This window comes from Sesamum indicum, unplaced genomic scaffold (assembly GCF_000512975.1).
Source record: "Sesamum indicum cultivar Zhongzhi No. 13 unplaced genomic scaffold, S_indicum_v1.0 scaffold00121, whole genome shotgun sequence".
NCBI classification, from domain to species: Eukaryota; Viridiplantae; Streptophyta; class Magnoliopsida; order Lamiales; family Pedaliaceae; genus Sesamum; species Sesamum indicum.
Window position 1 is genome coordinate 559,861 of NW_011628050.1, and position 19,270 is coordinate 579,130.

The 19,270-nt window shown below is 38.5% G+C and overlaps 1 protein-coding gene across 1 annotated transcript; it reads left to right on the forward strand.

The window, feature by feature from the left end:
• Positions 1–10,968: 10,968 nt before the first annotated feature.
• On the forward strand, positions 10,969–13,033 carry LOC105179103 (protein ALP1-like). Its single transcript, XM_011102696.1, has 4 exons — positions 10,969–11,493; positions 11,615–11,840; positions 11,951–12,312; positions 12,767–13,033. Exons 1-4 carry the CDS (start codon positions 10,969–10,971, stop codon positions 13,031–13,033), a joined length of 1,380 nt encoding a protein of 459 aa, XP_011100998.1.
• The last annotated feature ends 6,237 nt before the right edge of the window (positions 13,034–19,270 follow it).

Here is a 19,270-nt window from a genome sequence, read left to right on the forward strand (position 1 = left end):
AAGTCCGATGTGGCTAGTCAATGTGACCTATCTCCTGAAAAGTACGTGGCAAGGAATGAGCTGCCTACTCAATAAGTATATCTAATAAGTCTATATATACAGAAGCAACAATTCACGTACAAGCAGTCACATCGATTAAGAGTCATTCGTCATATAACAACATCAGATATAAACAATAATACATATCCACAACTGTAAATTAACCCGCGGCATCATATTGACCTTATCGTTTATTAACTAAGGGCCCCACTTACTCTAGTTGGAGTACATCAGTCAATAGTTTCGCTGGTCATCATCATCTCATCGTCATATTGTATACAACACATGATACCCGTTGTATGTGATATCCCCACACTCTCTTCTCTAGTGTGTAGCAATATCAGCACAGGATATCATAACAAATATGGTATCCCCACACCATCTCAGTGTGTAAATTAATAATTTAATTTGGTTAATCATTTCGATTGAATTGTGTAAATTAGCTATAATAATAATTAAATCTAAAAAATTTAATAATTTAATTAACCAACTATATCATTTTTATATAAAATGTGATATTTAATACGATACTAATTTAGATAGCCAAAATTATAGAATACTCCGGTTAAACAATACATCAATCAATGTAAATTATATTTACTAAAGATACTAATTAAATAAAATAATATAATTATACTAATTAATTAATAATTTAGCTTATGTTTTCTTACCTGAATATGACTTCTAGTAGGAGAAACTAGAAGGTAATACATACGAACTAATATGAGATAAGAGTTTTTACCTACATTTATATAGAGAGAGAGAGAGATGGAAATAGGCGGTGTGTACAAACCTTGGATTATCTTCAATTTGGCAAATTGAGAAAGAAAAGTCTCATTTCTCATATATTATTAGTTTATTATTTAATACATTTGTAATATGGTGGTGTGTGTAAAAATGTGTGTGTTTTAAAATGAGAAAGAGTAAAAGGAGAGGCCCCACTGCCTCACTTCAAAACTCTCTCTCTCTCCTCACTCATTGTATATAAATATTATTATTATTTTATATATTTAATTAAGCTTTTTCTCAAAATACCAATCACGTCTTTTTTAATTTTCTTAATTAATAGAATTTGCTTTCAAATATTATAACAAACTCCAATTTAATCCGTTCAAATTTTATTATATCCCAAATTCAATCTAAATTTATTTACTAATTAAATTTAAATTTCTAATAAGTACCAATTAGTCTCCCAAATCCCAATTACATGAAAAAATCTACGGAAGTCACAAAAACAAACGTGGAATGCATATCAACTGTAGAAAGTAACCCGATTTGGTCGGCATGGAGAGATGACTTTGCTACGTCGATGTACAATGAGTGGTTAAGCTGTGGCCGATACCAAACAAATGCCCACCCAAAAATTTATCAAGCTACCTGTTTTCCGCTTTCTTCAGTTTTAGTTCTTTGTGTTTGTAACATTTGGAACCTTTTGCTTAAAATAGATTTTTTCAAACTGATGATTTAGTGTGTTCTCCTCCTACTTCTGCATGTTTGTAACGTACTGGACTATGTGCCCTTTTGTTATAAATGTATCTTTTTCATAATTTACAATTTACCATAGACATTAATGTTTATATGCCTTGCTTATTTATGACTTACCTATTCAGCTTTCAATTTTTTTAGTAGAATTCTTATGTTGTTGAGTTAAATGTGGTGCACGATGGACTCGGTGTTAATGCATTTTGTACACACCATGCACTAAGCTTCAAAAGAGTTTAATCATCCCTTTTTCTTAAATTAGTTGCAGGTTCTGATGGACGGTGAATTCCTATCGATGAGTATGCTAACAACTTAAATGACGATGGAAGTAGTCGACAAAAATGTCGGGGGAGGGAACAAAGAAAGAACTGCCCCACGACTGACTTGGACTATTTTAGAAGAGGAAAGACTTATCAATGGACTTAAATCCCTGATTACTACCAGGTGGAAGTGTGCCAAATGGATTTCGAAACAGTTATTTACCCCAACTTGAAGCTCATATGAATCAAGACTTCCCATAGTGCAACATCAAGGCCGAAGCACACATCACCTCGAAGCTCCATATATGGAAAAAGAAATACTCGACTCTTGTCACAATGATCACTGAAAGCGGCTCGGGTGGGAGGAAACCTGTGACATGGTTACTATGGAGGACAACAAAGCTTGAGACAAATTTGTGAATGTATGCATACATGCGTTACATTTTGGTGCTTGTTGCTTGATTCGTCCACCCCCTTTGTACGTGGGCTTAAGTAAGATTATTGCATGCCTTAGTATGATGTTGTATGTTCCTGAAAAAATACATCAAGTGTCTACGTAACCATATTTTTCAGATAGACCCCCCCTCTGCCAAGGGGATGCGGTATAAGTCTTGGCCTTTTCTTTTTTTTTTCAGCATGGAGGGAATTTTTGGAAAGGACTGTACTACGGGGGAGCAGTCAACCGGCCCAACGAAGGTTGCTGCTGATGAAAGCGTGTTGGAGGAAAATGATGCTCAAGATTGCTACGTTCCTAGTGTCGAATGGAATCCTAAAACTGGCTTCCATGGATTAGATGAGGAGCAACCTCAGTCGTATAATATGAATTGCGATCTCAAGGTCAACTACTCTAGTGCAGTCTGTGACGCTTGCCTTGAAATCCTGCAATTAGTGAATATGGTTTCCACCTTTTATGAAACAACCAATAATGGCTTGGGTCGCTTACAAGGGTGCTTGAAAGTGAGTTTGGTGATTCTGACAATCGCCGGGTTGTTATGGAAGCCGGGAGAGAAATCTCGAGTCTTGATGAAAATGATATCTTGACTGTCACTAGTAAATTAGTACATGAACTCAAGGCATGAAAATCTTTTTCAGTCTGTCGAGGGAGTCGAAGGAGAAAATGGTAAGACTTATACTTACTGGTCGCGTCTAAGGAATGTTTATTTCTATAAATACTGATATGCGAACATTTTGTTGCCTGTAATTTGGCTCTGCGTAGCTTTCATTTATGTCCATTGTTGTACATTGTGGGTCACTATTTTGACGTGGGATTGTAAGAGGCCAACATTATGTCTAAGGTTACCAACCAAGTGTAGTATGGCTTCCCTTTTTTCTTACAATATGGCCATAATGGAAGCCAATAACTAATTGCATGTATTTTGTAATGGACGAAATTTATGTAAGGATATGGGTTAGTTATGTAGATTTGGTTGTTGTTTGATGGCATGCTCCGTGAGCAACTGCTATTACATAATGCATGTATCTAGCCGTACTTAACCCCCCTCCAATTGTATTACCTAGTGAGCTTTTGTCGTTCTTGTTGTATTTTTGGCAATACGCTTATCGAGTGGACATTTGATACGATGCTCATTGGAATTGTTCATATTTTAGCCTCAATTCATCAGATCTACTGGTTTGTTAGCGGGCAACAAACTAAACACTACATATGATTAGAAGAATTGGTACTAGTTGTAAACTTTTTTTAACAGTATTTTAAACTAACGCTTATAAAACAGTAACGTTAACAAATAATGTCATTTATTACTGATTGATCTGGTTGACCATTATTATACTTCTGGTTCACAATAATGCAAAAGTGAGATCGTAACTACAGAACTATTCGCGTTAGAATATTATCTTGTTAGTTATTATAAACTATGAAGTACCATAATTTATAAGCTCGAAATAAGTTTGTAGTACCAACATTAAGACAAATTTAATTAATTACGGCACTAATTTAAAAAAATCCAAAAGCATTGTCTATTTAATAAGAATGAGATTGTTGAATTACTCATTATGTGGTTTTGGGAGTTCATATTTAACCAATTATATATATTTCAATAGGTCACTGTGGGTTAAAATTCATTTTAATCCCTAACTTTTGATTTTGACTTCAAAATAGTCCCTGACTTTTTCTTTTATTGCATAACATCATTTTTCATTCATTTTTTATTTTTAATTCTAATTTTTTCCTTTTGTTTTTAAACTTAGAAAATATAACCGTTTTATTGAAATAATATATTGATTTCCCTCAGATAATAACTAGATCAATGATATATTAATATAATTATTGTAAATTTAATGAAATTATCGAATTTTTCAAATAAATAAAAATTGAACAAATAAGTTAGAGAAAATAGTTTGAATTAAAATAAAGATCAACAAGTTTTAAACAAAAAACTTAAAAAATTATAGCATAAATTAAGAAAATAAATGTGTAAGCTAAAATATTGAAGAATGGGGTATACAAAATTCCTTAATTCATGTACGTGTTCTTTTATGTTGATATGTTGATATGTCATTAATCAAATTATTATCTATACTTTTATATAAGTGAATATCACCATTATGTTCTTCAAATTTTTTTGGGTTGTCATTTTTTATTCTTTGAATTATTTTATTAATTTGTGTTTTTTTCCTTCTCAATTTCTATTTCTCTCTCTCTCTCTTTCATAATTTTTTCCTGTTTTGTAATACTTCTTAGTTATCTAATTAACAAAGATATTGTTAAAGTAATAAGTAATATATATGAAAATTTATAATTAATTGTGCAAAAACATCTGAATAAACATTTAATGATAATTTGTTTTCAATATTTTAATTTTTAATTTCTAAGTTTAATGTATGAAGGACCAAATTTCAAGTAAAAAAAAAAATGGAAAGTGAACCACTAAAATAATGATCTGCAAAATATAAAAATTTATAGGGGTAGTATGAGAAAATTAACTGCTTGAGGGACCAATTTGAAGTTTACTCAACAGTATTAAAATTCGTTTATTACTAACTCTAATTTATAATTAAACAAATCGATTTACTGCGTTTTTTGGAAAGGATCTCTTGAATATTTGACTGATGTTATAGGAAACTTATTAACTTTTTTAGGATCAATTATGTACTTAACCATCCCCCTATGTCTAAGTTCGTAAGATGTTTTTATTATAAATAGAGGAGGTTTCTCAATTCAGACATACATGAAAAATTATATTAACAACTTCATTTTCTAATTCTTCTTTAGTTATATTTCATTACTTAGAGTTAATGGAATTTCACTTCCTAGTGTGTTCTTTCATTATCCGGCTAATTACATCATTTTCTGATTAAGGTTAAGGTAATTGCTTGATTCATTGTGAGATCTAATCCGTGTTTACACTGCTTGTTAAATAAGTATTCATGTTATTCTCTATGCCTTTATTACAAACATCTAACTTATGAATAATGTGGCCAATTGTTCATTATCAAGAAGATTTCCTTAGCTAATTGAACTTTACAAATCCGTGCAATTGCTTGTTTAGCTCAATACTCAGTAGCAACATAGCATAATTAATTATGTCATAGTAGTTAGTTATGTTATGGGGAATGCATGATCTAATTTAAACGAATTATCCTCGTCGGAATTTGTTAGTTAAAATCAGGTCTTTCTAATTCTTAATGTTGGTAATGGATTAAATCTTGTGGATATTTTCAAGATTGACCATTGATTAGAGATCTAGCCAACAGTCCTGCCTTGGCTGAGGAAAAGGTAAGAAAATGTGAAGTCGTTAGGTCGTACCAATGACCATAACTGGTTTATTTATTTGAACAAGTATTATATTTGTATCAATGATCAACCCACGGAATCAATCATGAGCCCGACCTTAACCAAAAAAGTCTTCTCTCGTACTTTCATCTTCTAATTTTATGAGCTTTCTAGTCAATTTATTTTTTAATTTTCCCTTTTATAATAAAAAAACCCCAATCATTTTCCTGTTTTTGAAAAATCAACTTAACACCAATCCCTGTAGAATCGACTCTACTCCCACTTCTACAAAGTGTTAGTAGAAATTATTTTTGGTCGCCTCGACACCCATCAATGCTATCCCGCGAATGAATAATCCAACAAGCAAATAATCCATTATTCATATGATGCGGAATTAATTCCACTTAATTCCTTTTTCTTCCTCGATAATTTGTATGTGACTCTTTAGTTTCAACCTCAACTAGACTTGGGTTAGTGTCCAACACAACTGATTAATTAAATCCAATGTAACTAATCATCCTTGTTGAACTATTGATCATGAAAGCCCGCTATTATAGTTGGCCATCTAAGACTAGGTGAATATATGTGTGAATGTTTGGGCTCCCAAACTCTTTTGTGTGCACGGTCTTTCTATCTATCGTCTCTCGGCCTCAGTCTAGGGTATGAAATTTGGTGTCAGTTTTCATCTTGGACTAGGCATCTATGCTTTCAAACTTGAGATTGTGTTTCGCTTAATTTGTCGACATAGCTGACTCGTTTCCAAGTGCATAGGAAATACCGCTATCATAGACTAATATGGGATATATCCTCTTCTTAGAACTCACCGTCCACACTATATATTCTAATCGAACTGTATAAGGGTTATGATGATCGTGTTTGTGATGCAATCACCTTTCACCAGATCTAAAATACAGTTACTGTATGCATGTAACTACGTGGTTCCTTAAGTTTGAGGACTAGCTCCCATATTATCAGAGCTGGGGAATCTAGTCATACCGATCAAGTCTCCAAGGCTTTCATATAACGATCCTCATGAGTTAGTTCAGTCGATTTGACACCTAGTAAACCAACCACTAAGATCGTATAGATGTCCAACATCTATCGTCGATGGAACACGACACTCATCAAATGAATATGATGCTTAGTAGAAGTCTCCATAGGATACTTGATGCCCAATCTCGAGGTCCTTGACTTGGAACGTTTTAAACCCAACCCTCATCAATTGATTTCATAACCGCCATCCAATTGGCAATCCAACTGCATGGGTTGTCTAAATGGTCTATAGGCTTTGTTGTGATGTTAACAGATTTCAACATAATTAAATGAACACAACAAAGATAAAGTCAGTAATGAACACTACATTTCTGTTCACATAATAATATTACATTACATTGAGTTTGTCAAATAAATCACATATTGGCGAATCCAATTGACTTTCTAGTCACCTATTCTACAATATATTTCTCCAGTTTTGCAAATCCTAATATAATTTAAATGATACTCACGATAACATTCACAGCAAGACTAGGCTTGAGGTATCACAAGGAAGCTGAGATGGAGAATTCACCTGCAAGCCAACTTTATAATTCCAATATCCTCAAAGGTATGAACATGGTAGCCACTTGTACTTGAATGTGGTTATATACAAATTATATCTATATGCTTATACTAAATGAGTAGCAGTATTTTAAGTTTGAAATTATATCCATATCTATCATGGTTGATTTACATCGATTAAAGTAAAGCTCTATAGAATAGGAAATAAATATTGCCAACAAGTACAAGTAAGATTTAAGAGATTGTATACTAACAATAGTTGTGAACTAAATTTGAATTAATTGCATAATTATATAATCATATCAAGTAAGGTGCATGTTTGGGAATCAACTTACTAATGATAAAATCATAAATAAAAAATGAGTTAATTTTATTGAAGATAGAAATAGAAAAAACTGATAAATAAATAACAAAAGAGCAATATATTTTTTGTAAAATAAATTTATTAAAAGAATAAGTTAAGATTAAAAAAATAAATTAAATTAAAAATTAAGAAAAAAAAATATTGGCAAATGAAATCAGTAATTTCTATCAAGTTGAAATTGCGTATAAAAATTTAATTATCGAGTAAATCTCATATTATTTGATATTTCAATATTAGATAATTCTATTTTAAATTAACTAATAATATATAATTTCTATAATTAATTAATATTTATATTCATATATATATATTTAAATTTTAAAAATAAACTTTAATATATTAGTTTTTTATAAATTAAAAAATAAATTTGACATACTTGTTTGATATTTTAATATTTAAATAAATATATTAAAAATAATTAGAGAGAGAGAGAAACCACCAAAAAAATCTCAAAATAAAAGAAATAAAGAAGGGTAATTTTATAAAATCAAGAAAAGTATTGTAGTCAAACAAATAAAAAAAGTATTTTTTTTTTCAAAATACAGGATTTTTTAGCCGTTATTTAAAACACAGGGGATTTTTAGTCTTTTCTTAAAAAATATAAGGTAATTAAAATATTTATTTGTAAGTATGTTTCCTTAACATTAAACGGCATAGGACCAATAGTGCTAAAATTTTAGGATTTAGAGACTAGAAGTGCTGACCCAGTAAAATTGAAATTAAAAGTGAAAATAACCCTATATTATGAAACTAAAAGTTGTCCAAAAGGTAACATAATCTTTACATGATTTCTAGGATAGAAATCTCATGCAAAGGTAATTAACCCAACAGGCAATGTAAGAACGCTATGCAAACCATACTGACATATGTGATTCCACACACAAAAGTCTTAAGACTTGTCTGAATCCTCGGTCATGGTTTATTCCTAATGTCACAATTGAAGCATGAGATGTCTCCCATCCAAAAGCCAAACGGTGGCCTCTAAATCTCTGGGAACTCAAAACTGATGGAAGAAGGAACCTTTTTCATGAGAAAGGCCCTTAATCAGTCCCCTAAATTTCCATACCTAATGACAAAACTGTTCATTGTGCTTCAAAAAAGAAACAAAAAACAGAATGTTTCGCTCGATGGACAGCCGCTAGACAATCCGTAAGCAGCAACATCCAGGAAAAAAAAAAATTCCCCCAATACAAAACCAGGTTCCACAAATTTAATAGAAAACCTGGGGCTAACAGGATTTCAACATGGTTGCTTGAACAAGTTAGTCCAGGAGTTACGGGAAACATTTTTGGGAAGACTTCTCCAAAATTAAGGATTTGAAATCATCAAACAAATTAGCCCAAAAATCATGGCATAAAGTTTGGAGGTCGTTTACCATATCAGAGTAATCAGAAGCTTCCTATAAATATGTTTCATGATGGTAGCTTTCTTCCCTTCAGGAATGAAAGTTAAGCCCATTTCGCCTTCCTTTTTGGGACACAACACAACATCCCAAGAAACTTTAGCTCCTGCATTCTTCATATCAATCATTTTCCACAATAATCTCCAAGTATCTACATTCCACTGCATTCAAATAGAAGTTTATAGAATTTTGCTACTATGCTGGAATCTTAAATGATGTAACTGCAAATTAGAGCAGTTATAATCATCAAATCGGTTAAAATACATTGAAGAAGAAATAAATAGTTCTCTCAGTATTTACTGTATGTTGGTAAAAAATTTTACAGTAGGAATGTAGGTTCTCGCAAAAGCAACATGTATATTTCTTCCTCTTTCTTTGTTTTTATCCCAATTTCTGAAGGTAGGGGAGAGATCCACTTCTAGATATGGATCAAAGAATATGAATAGCCTGTAAATGAACAAAGGCGTATTAACAATTTTAAATTGTCGAAAAATATATGATACATGATTGATCGTCTTTATTGCAGTCTACATCCTTGCTCTTCTGCCTTCATGTAAAGAAGTGCTCGTCTAATCCTCTACAAGAAAATTCCAGAAAGATAAAGGTGCTGTATAATGAAGAAAATGGACAAAAAGAAACGTACAAAAATGTGAAACAGATCCAAGTTCAATAAATGCATGGCAGATGGTACAATCATCTATATACGGTGCTGCCTCAAGGTACCCATATGACTTCATAAAGATCACCTACTAAGTTGATTTGTAGAGCATCTAGAAAACATGAAAAACAATTAATATGAGACCAAAGAAGATGAACTTGACATAATAACACTATAAAACGTAATGGTGGATAAATTTCTCTACAGAAAAACCAAGAGGTGCATGCTAAGACTGTGATGCTTTGGTAGGCATGGAACATGTTATAGATCAATTGTGTGTTTACTGGGACTAGAGTCTCGACCTATCCCGGACCCAAGACCTAATGAATTTGACTCGCTAGACCATAATTTTAAAAGTATTACGAAAGTCCCATTTCAAATAGTCCGTATCAACATATAAATTTCTACACATAAAAAAGCAATACTCTTAGGCCATGTTTACTAGTGAGTAATAGGCAGGATTTCCGGCGTTATCAGGGTATGCCCGTCGTTTACTAGCGAAAGCCGTAGCCCGTGATACAAACGCTAGGCCCGGTACTCGGATGGATAAAACGCCGGATTTTCATCCGGGTTGCGAGGCTAGGATTCCAATCCGACCGTGTTATCCCACTTTCCTGCACTCCCAGAAATTACCTTAATATCCTCCATTTCTCACTTGAAATGACGAGATTGCCCACTCGTTCCTATCGCCTTCAATTATCTGTGTCAGACTTCATTTCCCACCAAATACGTCTACCTCATTTTGAAACTCTCCTCTGTCAGAGTGCTTCGGCATCCACACCGTTTGCCCGCCGACGAAGTCTGTTATCCCTTCCGTTCACTTATATGTGGCTCAGACCTTCTTTGCGTATCTGTACTTTTAGAATCAGGTTGGGGGGTATCGAAATATATTTTATTTTTTTGTTCCGAAATGCATTTTATGTTGTAAAGTCATGCATTTCTTTATTATGCTTAACCTTGCTTGTTTCTCTCTTTTTCCGGCAAAGACTCTGCAACGGAGTTGGCGACGAAGCTTTTCCCTCGACGATTTGTTCCACTCTGTGCGAATCTGTACGGTTTTCTTGCCATTACTCCCGGATCTCACGGTGAGTACTTGTTGACTACCTCACCGCATCCCTAAAAAAATTATCTTGAAGTCGTTTTTAGATTTTTTTGCATGGTATTTACTTCATTATTCAAAGTTTCTTAAGTATACACTGTTGTGTCCTCTTATCGGCTGGGTCCTTTGTTCTTTTCTTCGCCGACTATGTATCTTTACCAACTACCATTTTGTATAGCCCTGCATGTCTCTTTCTGCAACCGTTTTCCGGATTACTCCACCGTCTATTCAAACTTGAACATTTCTTTATGATGGCTTCTTTATCTTCTGTAAAGTGGGACTTGGACAGATCCTGTTGGCATACCCTGTTTTCATTTGTTTACCTTCTTACCTAAAGTTTGGGAGGTGGATGCTTAGTTTTTCCCTGGCTTACCATGAGGTCAATCACAAGAGTTACAGTGGGTTTAATAGTTGTGAGCCAAATCATCGACGAGCTTGTAGTCGCTTTGACAATATTCTCTTTCGTTATCAACTACCTTGCCGGTCGAAACCCAACACGACGTCTACGCCGGGCCAGATCCTACACCATGGCTACTAGGATCCCTGACCAGATTCACCATCTCCATAGGCTGGTTTCCATTTCTGACGAGTCATGCCTCCGCAATCTCCGCATGGATCGCAACGCTTTCGGGCGTCTTTGCTACATTCTTCAGTACTCAGCTGGTTTGACCCTGACGAAAAACCTCTGTGTCGCCGAGCAAGTAGCGATCTTCCTTAGCATTGTGTCCCACCATAAAAAGAACAGCGTGGTCAAGCATGATTTCATACGTTCTGGACGCACGATCCACAGACATTTTCACCGTGTTTTGAATTTAGTGATTAAGTTGTACAACGTCCTCCTCGCCAAGCCAACTCCAATTTCAGACGACTGTGTCGAATTCCGGTGGAAATGGTTCAAGGTACTTTTACATATATTAATTCCATCCTAAATGCACATGCTACGTTCTGCTTGTTTTATCGGTCGGTGGAGAATGGGTGTTATTTACCATTTGCGATGTACGATGTAATTACTACTTGTAGGGCTGTCTTGGGGCATTGGATGGGACTTTCATTAACGTACGTGTCCCTGAAGATGAAAAGGGAAGGAATCGAACCCGCAAGGGTCATGTTGCTGTCAACGTCCTCGGTGTTTGCAACCCCAACATGCAATTTATTTACGTTCTTTCTGGGTGGGAGGGTAGTGCGGCTGACAGTCGCGTACTTCGTGATGCCGTCCACAGACCGGGTGGTCTTAGAATCCCTTCAGGTTATACTTCCATCGCCAAAGCTTTTCTATTAGTCTCGTATGCGTATATGATTTTATGCTGGTTCCGATATTTTAATAATCCGCCTTATTGTTCGTATGTGCTTACCCAGGGAATTACTACCTGTGTGACAATGGATACGCAAATGCCGAAGGCTTCCTGACTCCGTACCGAGGTGTTCGCTACCATCTACGAGATTGGGACACTGGGGTAGGAGGACCCCAGAACTACCGGGAGTTTTTCAATCTGAAGCACGCGTCAGCGCATAACGTCATCGAGCGGACCTTTGGTTTGCTCAAAATGCGCTGGGGTATTTTAAGGAGTCAGTCATTCTACTCCACCAAGGTCCAATCCCGGATTATATTGGCTTGCTGCTTACAGCATAACTTTCTAAGACAAGAAATGCCTGATGACCCGTTCGAAGCTGACTTGCCTACCGTAGGTGTTGAAGAGACGGAAGACGACGGGGAAATAGTCTGCAATATAGAGCCCAGTTCAACTTGGACCAATTGGAGGGATACAATGGCGACCTCCATGTACAACGAGTGGAGAAGCCACCGTTGATGAGCCATTAATAATGAACACTCACGATTGTCTTTAGTTCCCTTCGGTCTATTGCATATTCCCTCTAGTGAAAACAATTTTTCGAATTTTCTTCTGTAATGAAGTCTGCGTTATGGCATTGGGTGTATCGACATTGAATACACTTCTTCGTTGTATCTTTCTACATCCTTTGTTCGCGTACCTGTTCCTTTGTTCTGTTACTCCCATTTGTTACTCGTTTACATATACTGCTATTAAGGTTTTCGCACTCGTCTGCTTCGAAAAACCATTTTTGCTGTCTCGACTGCTATCCTAAAGCTTTGTTTTTACTGGTTGCTAACATTGTGCCTATCTACTCACATTTGACTGCTTTATGTTGAATCAGATTATGGACGTTGGATCTGATGAAGGAAGCAGCATGCCCCGCCGCCGCGGTGGGAATCGCGATAGGCCTACCGTGCGCCGAGTTTGGACAACACTTGAAGAAGAATGCCTTATTGCAGCACTAAGGAATTTGGTTGTAACCGGTTGGAAATGCGAGAACGGGTTCAGGAATGGGTATCTGGGCCAATTGGAGGCCTACATTCTGAAGCACTTCCCACATTCTAATATTAAGGCCGACCCACACATTACTTCGAAACTGCACGTCTAGAAAAAAAATTACTCCTCGCTTACCACCATGCTTACGCGGTCCGGTTTTGGTTGGGACGACAGCAGGAACACGGTAATGGTTGAAGACGATTCAGTGTGGGATGAATATGTGAAGGTATGAACCTTACTCGTTCGTTTATGCATGCTGTGTAACATCGGTTGTAGTTTTCCTTTTACATGACTCCATCAGTAATGGTTTTACAGATGGATCCATCCGCAAAGGGGATGCGGCATAAAACATGGTCATTTTTCCCTTCGTGGAGGGAAATTTTTGGTCGGGATCGTGCTACTGGAGAACGAAGTTCTGATCCATTTAAAGAGGCAAACGACGTCCGAGATGAGGAGATTGGTGAAACATGCGAATGTAATTTGCAGGGGGAGGACTGTACTGTGCCCGACGAAGGATGCATTCCGGAAGCAGCTGAAGATGGGCTGGAGGGTGAACCCGATTCCTTTTTCAATGCCAACGTAGATCCCACACAGAACTCCTCAAGTGCTGCTAAACGCACTGGTGGATCGTCCTCCAAGAAGCGAAAATCTAATGATTTGTCGGACGGTCTCCCTAAATTACTTGAAATGGTCACTAACTTCTGCGAGACCGCTAACGCACGCTTGGCAAGCTTGACGAGAGTACTAGAAAGTGAATTTGGTGACCCTGAACATCGTTCTCTTATATGGCAGCAAGTAAGAGAGCTTGGGGAAATCGACCAGCGTGAACAGTTGATGGTGGAAAACCGGCTGGTGAAGGATCCGAAAGAGTTGGAGCTCTTCCTGGGATTGACACGGGATTGTAGGGTTGATTACGTTCGCCTAATCCTAGCAGGCAAGATTTAAGTTCTGGCTCTTCCTGAACGTGCTGCATGGCTATACGAACTCAGTATATTTTGCTTCATACACAACGTGAAACATTGCATATCTAGGCACCCTAATGTATTGTTTTATGAACGTCAAAGTTTATTCTGGTTATGGAAGTTATGTATTGAAAAATTTTTGGATATTGGTTCAACGCACGCAGACGACTACTGTATTATGGGAAGAATGTGTTTTGTTTTTGGTTGCAAAACACTTCAATTGAAGACGCTTTCTTAATTAATTATTTCATATCTGGTGTTAAATCATATTGTGATGTGATGACTCATTAGAATTTGTAATGTATTCTAGGTAATGGATCACTACAAGGAAAATGCATCATTTGCAGCATATGTTTTCCCAAAAAATTATAGTTCCATACATCAACCGACGTTGTGGAATTACAATGTTTAGACTTCACAAACCTCCCCGAAAGGACAAAATGCATACTTCGGTTCATTCCATCGAAATGGGTATTCAACATTCTCCTTCTTAATGACCTTACGCGGCCATCGTCAGCCATCCGCCCTTCATCAACCAACGTCATTCGTTCTCCGAAGTTGTTGTCAAATCTATAACTGTCGTCCCACCTTTCCTTTGATCCGTCTTGTTGTGTGCCCCAGACTGGCCGTTGCTTCCCTCCTCGAAGTCTTCATCCGCGCTATTGTCTGATGCACTTACTTCATCTCTGCCGAATATCTCCTTCAACTCCCACCACTGTCTCTCGCCCTGAGAGCGGTATGCCCTAGCGAATGGGGTAGCCTAGTTTGAACACGACGTCGCCAGACAACAGGATACCTCAGAACGTTACTACTACGATAGTCATGTGACACTTAAACAGAAAAAGAGACTTGCAAAACATACCCGGAAAATTCTCCTCCACTCATCGTAGCTGCCCCTCATCAAATTTGTGTTCTCGTCCCAGGAGACACCTCGATCAGCAATCACTTTTCTGAACGTGTCGTACCGCAACCTCAAGAGGCGAAGTTTTTTTTTGTAAAAATGCATCGGCCATTCTCTTGCAACGAAGCTGTTCACTTTCTAGGCCGCGAAAGTCAAAGACATCATATTCGTCCGCCTTCGGTCCGACTATAGCCTACCGACTCTAGCCTGGTATTCCAGTGCGTCGATGAAAATATCGTCAACCTTGCGCGTCCAATTGGAACTATAGAAGTAACGGCTTTGGCCTATACGATCGCGCCTGGGCATTTTGTTCGCGGTAATGGTGCTTGAAAGAGCTTGCAGAAATTTCTCCACAGTCCAACCACTTTGTTCTTCGTAGACGTCGGTTTTGTGCCATTTATTAGTGTTGAAAGCTGTACCCCATTTACTAGTGTTGAAAGTTGTACCCAACCTACCTCTTTGTACAAGGTGGTTCGCTGTATCGGTACCACGCGCAACTTATATGCATCATTGCGTCCGCCGTTTCATTCGAAAAGTTGGAAGGGCGCGTCTTTCCGTTGAAGAAGGATGGACGAATGGCTGTATTAAAATTTCAGGAATTTGCACATTTCTCGCAATTGCCAAATAAAACAACACTGTATCCCATGCATGTTACACTTGCCAAGTCCGAATCTTGCCATATTCATTGCACTCTCACTCAACCATTCCAAGTTCGTACACATTATACCTCCTTACAATTTTTTTTTCAACTTTAATCACACATAAAGTGATGAGCGACGACCCATCACGAGCCTCGCACAGAAGACTTGTTAAGGGTGTAACCGCTTGGGTACACGCAAAGACTGTTGCAGCCTAACTCCTTTGGTTGGAGGCGACGCGAGCTTGAAAAGCGTCAATGGCAGATTGTCTTCTTCTTCGTTCAATCTGGACGAGTTTTTGAATCTTGCCTGTCGCGTCATTGACGACGGAGATGAGGCATCCATGGATGCTCTAAACGAGCTCAAAATTCGATGGCAAAAGCGTTTTGGAGACAACACCAAGCTGCGGCAAACGACGACGATGGAGCGCGGCCGTGAACGACCAGTGGTCGGAGGCCTGCGCAAGGCCTTGCGCTGCCTTATCCCACCAGATCCAGCGCAAACAACGGGCAATAATGCTAGTAAGGCACCGACGACGCTCCAGCTTCCCGTGACGGTGACTGTTCGAGTTCCAATGACGGCGACTGGCGGTAATGGAGATCTTGCTTGTCATCCGGCCATTCTTGGTGGTCGGAAAGTTGCTGGGAACGAGTCTGCAGATGCGGGAGCCCCAGGCGCGTTTTTCCGGCGGTTTGGTGAGTGGAGGGAGTCTGCTCTGGCGATCGACGACGTGTGCCGAAAAACTGACGTGGATGCCTATGTGGACACGGCTGGAGCTGACGTGGCAGCGGAAGTGGGTGACAAGGATGGTGAGGTGGAAAATGAGAGGGCGGCTGACATCAGCCCTACTAGGGCTGATGTCATCCATGATGCATCAAGGGCTGATGTCATCCATGATGCTAGGGCTGATGTCATCAATGATGCTAGGGCTGAGGTCATCCATGATGCTAGGGCTAATGTTATCCCTGTTGCTAGGGCTGATGTCATCCATGATGCTAGGGCTGATGTCATCCATCCTAGGGCTGACATCACCAATTTTATGGGGATAAAGACAGCAACCTGAGAAAAAAATTGACACCAGCTCCCTTGTTTATTGGGAACATTCTGCTTCACACTGGTTCTAATGGGATTGTTAATGATAAAATTGCTGATGCATTCAACAATTCGTCCCGGAAAATGCTATCTTTCATTGCCCCAACGAAGCAAAATGGGGAGGTTGTAGTTCGTCCTTCACTTGATACTGTGCGTGACGGAGCCAAACGATGGAAATCTACGGCAGTGGGATACTTTATGGGTAAGCGGCCGTACTATCACTATTTAAAGGAGTTTGCCCATTCGATTTAGCCGGCGCTACGAGAGGTCACAACAACTGCTAATGGCTTCTTTTTCCTCCGATTTAAAACGAAAATCGATATGGAGGAGGTCATAGAAGGGGGGCCATGGCTGTTTCAGGGACAACCAATTGTGTTGCAAAAGTGGGAACCGGGTATGGCTGTGAGAAAGTTGAAGCATACACAAGTGCCTGTCTGGATAAAACTGCGACACCTTCCATTGGAATTCTGGACGACAGAAGGATTGAGTACTGTGGCTAGTGGTGTGGGTAAGCCACTATACCCTGATGCGATAACGAGGGCATGCACGAGACTGGACTTCGCTCGGTTACTCAGAAATTGGAAAAACATATTATCATAATGACGCCAGATGAAGATGGTAGGAAAACACCATGCAAGGTTGATATCGAGTATGAATGGCTTCCCCCTAAATGCACAGGATGCATGAAGTTGGGTCACTCGGTGAAGGAGTGTTCGTTGACCAATCCTTAGAAATAGACAAAGCCTCCGGTGAAAGTGTATGTACCAAAAGTTAATGTCCCCCCTCTACCAGTTGCCGAGGAGAGAGAAAAGAAATATAAGACCGTGATTGTGGTGGAGGATAAAGTGAGAGGAGATGAAGGTACAAAACAGAAGAAACGCTACACCTCATCGCAAAAAGAGAAGGGTAAGGAAGTGGTTATTTTTAATCCTTTTGATGCTCTGAATTCTCTGGACGACGCAGAAGAGAATACTAGGGGTCGTAACACATGCAGCCCCTCCAGTAGTGATCCATGTTGAATCTCGCGGTGTGGAATGTCTGGGGGCTGAATAAGAGAGATCATCAGCTCACATTAAAGGACCTTATCTCGGAATATAGGTTAGATTTTATGGGCATCTTAGAAACTCGTATTCGTATTAACAACATCATGCATATTCAGTCTTTCTTGCTTCCTCATTGAAAATGATTTGCTGATTATGCAACTGTGGGTAACCGTATTTGGATAGCGTGGGATGATAATATTGTGGACGTTCATATTCTTGATTTGGGGAACCAATTTTTGCACTGTCGTGTCACTCATAGGGCAGATAGTGAATCCCTCATAATCACTATTATTTATGGTGCCTCTGAGATGATTGATCGTAGAAGTTTATGGAATACCTTGGAAATTTTAGCTCGAGAGCACTCGGATGAGCCCTGGCTGGTGGGGGGGGGACTTCAACGCGGTCCGAGAAATGAATGAGGTGTGTGGAGCTTCTGGGGATATAAGGATGGCCATGGAAGAATTCAATGCTGGTATTCAGGAGGCCGGGTTAATACCTTTGCCTATGCAGGGGGAATGGTATACTTGGCACAACTGCAGCACGAACTCACGGAGTCTATGGAAGAGATTGGATCGAATTCTTATTAATGATAGATGGCTAGCGAGGTTCCTTTCTTCATGTTATCATTGTCTTTTACCGCGGACTTCTGACCACTTGCCGCTTGTACTGCATGGGGTCAGGCAAAGACAAACAGGAGGTATATTTCGATTTGACAACTACCTAACACATTCACCTGAATTTATCCCCAGTGTGCAGAATATCTGGTAGAATACAATCGTTGGGGTGCCTATGTTTGCGGTAACACGTAAACTTAAAGCATTGAAGCCGGTTTTCAGAGAGCAAAGGAGGAAGAAGGGGATTTGACTCTAAACGTTCAATTAGCTAAAGGCTTTCTAGATGAGGCACAATAGCTGGTGAGCTCAGATAGACAGAATGAGGCCTTCCTACAATTAGAACACTGCTTTGTTTTGGGTAAATGTAAATTTCATTAATAAAGAATAATGGTACAGTACAACATGTGATCATCAAATGGTTTCTCCCTCAACCCAAGGGATACGCCATAATCTATACAATGCTCGTGTACTGACTGACGAAGCTAAATCAACACTAAGAATCCTCTGCCTGACGTCATCTACGATTAGGATACTCAAAGTGGCCGGTGTCCGCTCAGTGTGTTCAAATCTCCTCAAGTTTCTTTCCCTCCATATGTGATAGACACACGATGCAAGTAGCGTACGGTAAGCGCTATTAATAATGTGCCTACCTCTCCATTTCCGCATCGCCCATTCAATATCTGTTGCCCAATCCCTGTTGGGCCAGTGAAAACGAATCCATCTGCGAATCTCAAAGAGGTACTAACGACTAAATTTGCATCGGAAGAATAAATGTGAATGAGATTCCGTAGCTCTCTCATCGCACAATATGCATACCCCCAGGTGGGATACCCATGATTTGTCCGTGGTAGGTAGTTTGCCGAGGATTGCGAGCCATAAGATGAATGAATGATGAGGAATCTTCAAGGAGCCCGAAAGTAGTAAAGACCATCCTAGTTTCGGCTCAAGGGGATCAAATAATCAATAGAGTGTCTGAGTAGTAGGTTGCCCTTCGTCACATCTCCATATCACCCGATCCTCACCTCCAAGAGTAAGCGGTAAGTTATGTGTGATCTCCAAACATTCAAAGTCCGTGATGGTAGGCCATTACCACTCTCCT

Bases quoted from the DNA above. Each gene is read 5' to 3' on its own strand.
- LOC105179103 (XM_011102696.1), top strand. From the start codon at position 10,969: ATGAGGTCAATCACAAGAGTTACAGTGGGTTTAATAGTTGTGAGCCAA. The intron at 11,841-11,950 runs GTTATACTTCCA...GTGCTTACCCAG, and splicing joins TGGTCTTAGAATCCCTTCAG to GGAATTACTACCTGTGTGAC. The intron at 12,313-12,766 runs GTCTGCAATATA...ATGTTGAATCAG, and splicing joins CGGAAGACGACGGGGAAATA to ATTATGGACGTTGGATCTGA.